The sequence below is a fragment of the Otolemur garnettii genome, unplaced genomic scaffold (assembly GCF_000181295.1).
Source record: "Otolemur garnettii isolate 467f Iridium unplaced genomic scaffold, OtoGar3 scaffold00002, whole genome shotgun sequence".
NCBI lineage: Eukaryota > Metazoa > Chordata > Mammalia > Primates > Galagidae > Otolemur > Otolemur garnettii.
Window position 1 is genome coordinate 3,755,614 of NW_003852397.1, and position 6,665 is coordinate 3,762,278.

A 6,665-nucleotide genomic window follows, 5' to 3' on the forward strand; every position below is an offset into this window, starting at 1 on the left:
CCCTTAGGTGTACCTGGCTGGCGCCTTAGCCGGTTGAGCTATAGGCGCCGAGCCCCACTTTTCTTTTTTTGAGACAGAGTCTCACTTTGTTACCCGTGGTAGAGTGCCATGGAGTCACAGCTCATAGGAACCTCGAACTTAAGAGATTCTCTTGCCTCAGCCTCCCAAGTAGCTAGAACTAGAGGCGCCCGCCACAGTGCCTGGCTATTTTTAGAGATGAGGTCTCGCTCCGGCTCAGGCTGGTCTCGAACTCCTGAACTTAGGCAGTCTGCTGACTTCGGCCTCTCAAAGTGCTAGGATTACAGGTGTGAGCCACTGCGCCTGGCCTGAATACACTTTTTCATGGCCTCCTTTCAGGAAACTCTTCTCGTCCATCTACTATGGAGATCCTCTTCTTAAAGACTATCTCACTTATTGTCTACTTCATAAACTCTTGCCTTTCCCAACTAAAAATAGATTCTTTCCTCTGAGCTCCTCAAATGGCATTAATTACAGTATTCTTTATGTCTCTTCTCTAGTAGGCCACAGACAGCCTTCAGGCAATTTATTACTACATCTCCTGTAGTCCAATACTTTGTTTCCTTAAATGCAACAGAAAATCTCAAGAAATCTTTTAATTTAGGAGATAGCCAGGGTCATGTCATAGTCTTTGTGTTAAGCAGTTAGTCCTTTCAAAAGGCCACACCATACACCTTCTGTGATAGAGAATATTTGTATTATTCCTTTTGAAATGACTCAAAATATCTTAAATAACCAGAAGATTATCACTTGTGGTATTAACGAGAACTCCCTGAATATGTATTTCCTCTTTTGTTTAAAAATATGTATGTTTTATCTTCATGTACACCAGCTGTACCTAGCAGTCTTTATTTTACTCTTTCAATATAGTAGGACATCTAGGGACAACTGAGTTACAGCTTAGCAATGGTAATTCGTAGTACACTGAAGGTATTTTATGGCTGGTTGTGACAGTGTCACAATGTCACAAGCCTAAGTGACATTTCAGTACTTTCAGTAACAGCCAAGAAAATGTGATCATAATTCTTATTTCTTCAGGTGACTTACAATGGTGGCAGAAAACTAGAAGGATCATTAAAAATAAAGCTTGCTGACCTGCAATAGCCCCTGGACTCCCTGGGAGAGTCACAGCTCTGTGGCTCTCTGAAGGATTCTATTTTCTTTTATTAGGAATCAAAATGATAACTGAGTAATGACTTTACCTCCCCAGGGTGAATCACTCATTCACCAACAGTATTTTTTCCTGATCATTATTTTTCAGCAGCTACAAATTTAAATTTAAAATCAAGGTAGGGAAGGATCTGTAGGATGTAGTATAGAGACAAGGCTCAACAAATATTTTTTAGCTGTCTCTGGTCTGGCCTGGTGCACTTAACTCGCTCTTATACATGTACCCGGGGGCCCTAGGATTGTGATGGAAGAGGACTAGCTAATCTTTCATTATTTATTTATTTATTTGAGATGAAGTCCCATTTTATTGCCCAGGATAGAGTCCTATGGCATCACTCTACCTCACAACAACCTCAAACTCCTGGGCTCAAGCAATCTTCCTGCCTCGGCCTCCCAAGTAGCTGGGACTACAGGGGCCTGCCACAATGCCCAGCTAGTTTTTCTATTTTCAGAAGAGATGGGCTCTTGGTCTTGCTCAGGCTAGTCTCGAACTCCTGAGCTCAGGAGATCCATGTGCCTCAGCCTCTCAGACTGCTAGTATTATAGTTGTGAGCCACTGTGCCCAGCCAATTTAAAAGATTAAAATAAACTCTAGTGAAAAGTCTTTAATCTGAAGAATGTTGTTCCCTGCCTGTCACAAACTAATTTATTTCTTATTTGCTTTAGCAGTAATTCCCTCCACGACTCAGACATGCAGATAGGAGAAGGGCCTGGCCAGAGAAGCAAGCCAAAGCAGGCCGGCAGGGCTGGAGGTGGGCAGTAGACTACCCGCCTTTATTGAAGGATGATGATTTAGAAATGACCACAGGGATTAAGGTGGGAGGGTGGGACATCCTCTGCTCAAGGACATCAACTCAGGTGTTTGCTGACTTTTGGACAAGGTATATTTGATTTACTCAAGTTACTAGAAGGCAAAGGAAGCGGTATCCTTTTCCCCAGCCATGGCTCATACCTGTAATCCCTAGTACTCTGGTAGGCTGAGGCAGGTGGATCGCCTGAGCTCAGGAGTTCGAGACCAGCCTGAGCAAAATCAAGATGTCGTCTTCATCAATAATAGAAAAACTAGCCGGGCATTGTGGAAGGTACCTCTAGTCTCAGCTACTTGGGAGGCTGAGCAGGAGAACTGCTTGAAGCCAGCAGTTTGAGATTGCTGTGAGCTATGATGCCATAGCACTCTACCCAGAGTGACAAAGTGAGACTCTGTCTCAAAAACAACAACAACAACAACAAATTTAGTTGGGAATTAAAGTTTGGGATATTTTACTAGGTGTTTGGAAAGTTCTGGGATGCTCATTTACAACTCTTCATTTGTCTATATTTATAACTTTGTGTTTGCAAAGATGCATAAGATTTGTCTGTGATGCTTCTTTAAAGTTCCTAATCTATGCTACTCCTATGTAAACCTATGTATGTGAATATGTAAGGAAGAGCTGGTAGCTTTCATCTAACATACTCAGCTGGATCTTTTCAACCAAAATGTAAATCCGTAACGTATTCTAATATAGCCCAATTAGAGCTACTGACACCATCTGTATATATATTTTCAGTGCAGCTGTCAAAAAACAAACACTTATATTCCAGCAATATAATAATTGATAGTTGTGTGATACTTCATTGAACCTCTTCCTTCCTTTCCTTTCTTCCTTCTTTTTTTTTGACAGAATCTCACTTTGCCACCTTGGTGGAGTGCTGTGGCATCATAGCTCACAACAACCTCAAATTCTCACGCTCAAGTGATTCTCTTGCCTTAGCCTCCCAAGTAGCTGGAACTATAGGTGCCCGCCATAATGCCCAGCTGTTTTTTAGAGACAGGGTCTAGCTCTGGCTTAGGCTGGTCTCCAACCTGTGACCTCAGGTAATCCACCTGCCTTAGCCTCCCAAAGTGCTAGGATTATAGGAGTGAGCCACCATGCCTGGCTTTCATTTTCTTTCTTTTATAATTGATATTTTAGTACACATTTTAATATGTAATTATTGCCCATATCCCTAATATTTTCCTTAGATAAAATTCTAGACATGGAATTTCTAAAGCAAAGTATATAAAATTTTTTTTTTTTTTGAGATAGAGTCTCACTATGTTGCCCTCCGTTAGAGTGCCATAGTGTCACAGCTCACAGCTACCTCAAACTCTTGGGCTCAAGTGATTCTCTTGTCTCAGCCTGCCATAATGCCCGGCTATTTTTTGTTGCAGTTGTCATTGTTGTTTAGCTGGCCCAGGCCAGGTTCGAACCTTCCACCCTCGGTGTATGTGCCTGGCATGGTAACCACTGTGCTATGGGCACTGAGCCAAAGCATATAAATTTTTTTTTTTTTTTTTTTTTTTTTTGAGAGACAGACCCAAAAGATCCCCCCCGGGGTAGAGTGCCGTGGCGTTACAGCTCACAGCAACCTCCAACTCCTGGGCTCAAGCGAGTCTCCTGCCTCCGCCTCCCAAGTAGCTGGGACCACAGGCGCCCGCCACAACGCCCGGCTATTTTTTGGTTGCAGCCGTCATTGTTGTTTGGCGGGTCCGGGCTGGGGATTCGAACCCGCCACCTTAGGTGTACGTGGCTGGCGCCTTAGCCGGTTGAGCTATAGGTGCCGGGCCAGCATATAAATTTTTAAGTTAAAAGTTTTAAAATAAAAGCAAACGGGATAGTATTTAAAAAGTCCAATAGTATTGGACAGACAAAAATAACTTAGCTCTCTCCAGATGCTGTGTGTCCTATGTCCTTTTTAGCTGCTTCTTCTGGTGTTTACCTTCACATACGACTCTTTCTTTCTTAATTAATTAATTAATTTTTTGAGACAGAGTCTCACTATGTTGCTCTTGGCAGAGTGCTGTGGTGTCATAGCTCACAGCAACCTCATAGTCTACAGACTACAGGCGCCCACCACAATGCCCAGCTATTGTTGTTGTTGTTGTGTTTGTTATGCAGGCTGGGGCTGGGTTCAAATCCGCCAGCCCTGGTGTATGTAGCTGGCACCCTAACCACTGCACTATGGGCACCAAGCCCTCTTTCTTAATTTTTAAATTTTACATATTATCTACTGATCCTGCATGAAAAGAAAATTTAGATCTCTTACATGACCAAACATGTTCCTTTTCTCTACCCTCTTACTATTCAGCTACACTTTTTGGGTACATCAATGTTTAGTGTTCACATTTTTATGCTATATTAATATGATTCTCTAAGCCACATGGAGTATTATGTCACATTTTCTTTCTTACACTTTTTTTTTTTGAGACAGTCTCAAGCTGTCGCCCTGGGTAGAGTGCTGTGGGGTCACAGCTCGCAGCAATCTCCAACTCTTGGGCTTAAGTGATTCTCTTGCCTCAGCCTCCCAAGCAGCTTGGATTATAGATGTCTGCCACAAAGCCTGGCTATTTTTTTGTTGCAGTTGTCATTGTTGTTTTAGCTGGCCCGGGTCGGGTTCGAATCCGCCAGCCTTGCTATATGTGGCTGGAGCCCTAACCACTGAGCGATGGGCACCACCTCACTTTTTTTTGATACAGTCTCACTCTGCTGCCCAGGCTAGAGTGTTGTGAAATCAATCAAGTTCACAGAAACCTCAAATTCCTGGGCTCAAGCAATCTTTCTGCCTCAGCCTCCTGAGTAGGTGGGAATACAGGCATCTGCCATGACCCAGCTAATTTTTGTCTGTTTAGTAGGTACAGACCAGCTCTTGGTCTGGTTGGTCTCAAACTCCTGAGTTCCAGAGCTCCTCCTGCCTCAGCCTCCCAGAGTGCTAGGATTACAGGTGTGAGCCACTGGGCACAGCCTGAGCATGTGAATTATAGTCCTTCGGAATGTGTCTTTTCTCCTTACACCGTCCCTCTATGTTTCCTTTCCACCAGTGGTATTTTTTTTTTAATTGTTAGGGAATTGCTAAGGGACCACCAGTTTGTTTTTGACTCATTCTTTCACGGTAGTCTTTTTCCAAATGCTCAGCAGTTCTCTTGACCTATTTCTGCTTCAGAAGGGGGCAGCTGGATGTTTTGTATACCTGGATCCCTTTGGGGTTTGTCATCTAGTGGGTCTCATTATGGGAGGACTGATCAAGGATATGGGATGTTTATAGATGGGACCCCAAACACTCACATCTGCATATCTTTTCTTCTGGGTATGACAATTCCTTAGAAAGGCATTCTCCAGTTTCTAACTGGTGCATATGAGTGATTTTAAGCTGGATGACAGCACTTTGGGAATAAGTAAGGTGAGAGAATTGGGAGAGGGGAAGTGGTCCAGTGGCACAACCATAGCTCACTGTAGCCCCAAACTCCCCGGCTCCACCTCATGAGTAGCTGGGAATACCCGTGAGCCACAGCACCCACTGCCTACTGGGTAATCCTTAGATTCTCTGCTTTAAGGACAGCGCCCCTCCTCCCACCAGGTTTGCCTGGTTTCCCTCGTCCAGAGCCCCAATTAACCCAGCCAGTTACAACCATGATATTACATAAATTCAATGAGGCTTTTGATTAAAAAGGTAAGAACTTTTTCTTTGAATACTCTGAATATTCTCTGAGTATTCTCTGAATTCAAAGAAAATCAGAAAAGTTCCTTCTTATCTGCCACTCCCAAAGAAATGGGAAATTCACCCAATTCAAGCCTCTTTACCCTTCCCCATTTTAGCACATTTTTTTCTTTGATAATGCCTCAGAGCAAGTATTCAGGGTCCAAGTTTGTTTTAAAATAACCCTATGAGCTGACAGACGGAGCTCCTGGAATTCTGCAGCTTGTGCTAGAGTCCACAGATGGGAAATTGCAGTCAGTTATAGGGTGGTGCTATTACCATCGCCCAATTTTTGAAAGCCTTTAGAAAAAAAACATCATCTGCATTAATTAGCATTCGCCACAGGCACTAGTTTTGTGTTTGTAGTATTATAAGAACTCAAATAATAAGAATACACAGTACTGCTGTCTCTAACTAGCTTTTAACTCATATTTCACCTCTTTTTTTTTTTTTTTGCAGTTTTTGACTGGGGCCAGGTTTGAACCTGCCACATCCAGAATATGGGCACGATGCCCTACCCCTTTGAGCCACAGGCACCGCCCAATATTTTACCTCTTAAAAATCAGGATTATAAAGAATGAATTTTACCTGTTACATGAATATGCCCATATGTGGTTGATCTATAGCCTTAAATCATCATGTAATATGAATTATTTTCTAAAAATCAACTAAATACTAATGATACTTAAAATAGGAGCGATTTCATTTTACCTTTCTGATCTGCTTAATCCACAGATCTCTTCCAAGAAACTCCTGATGTAAGACTACTGGAGCTGAGTTGAGATTAAAAGTCATAGATTCACTGGTCTTTTCTTTAATAAAAGGTTGGAGGTCAGAATTTATCTAGAAGAAGCCATTAAAAGAGCTAAATTAGTAAAATGTTCATACACTAATATATTTTAGTTATATTCAGAAGCACAAGGTAATGCAATACAAAATGAAGCTTAAAGAATGTAGTTTTTTGTTTTTTTTTTTTTTTTTTT

General features: G+C 42.2%; 1 protein-coding gene across 1 annotated transcript in view; it reads right to left on the bottom strand.

The window, feature by feature from the left end:
• The window catches only part of PDSS2 (decaprenyl diphosphate synthase subunit 2), a 160,212-nt gene that overhangs the window by 60,039 nt on the left and 93,508 nt on the right, over positions 1-6,665 (bottom strand). Inside the window, exon 5 of the mRNA XM_023512423.1 lies at positions 6,394-6,525. Coding sequence (XP_023368191.1) covers positions 6,394-6,525 — 132 coding nt within the window. The remainder of the gene's footprint in view (positions 1-6,393; positions 6,526-6,665) is intronic.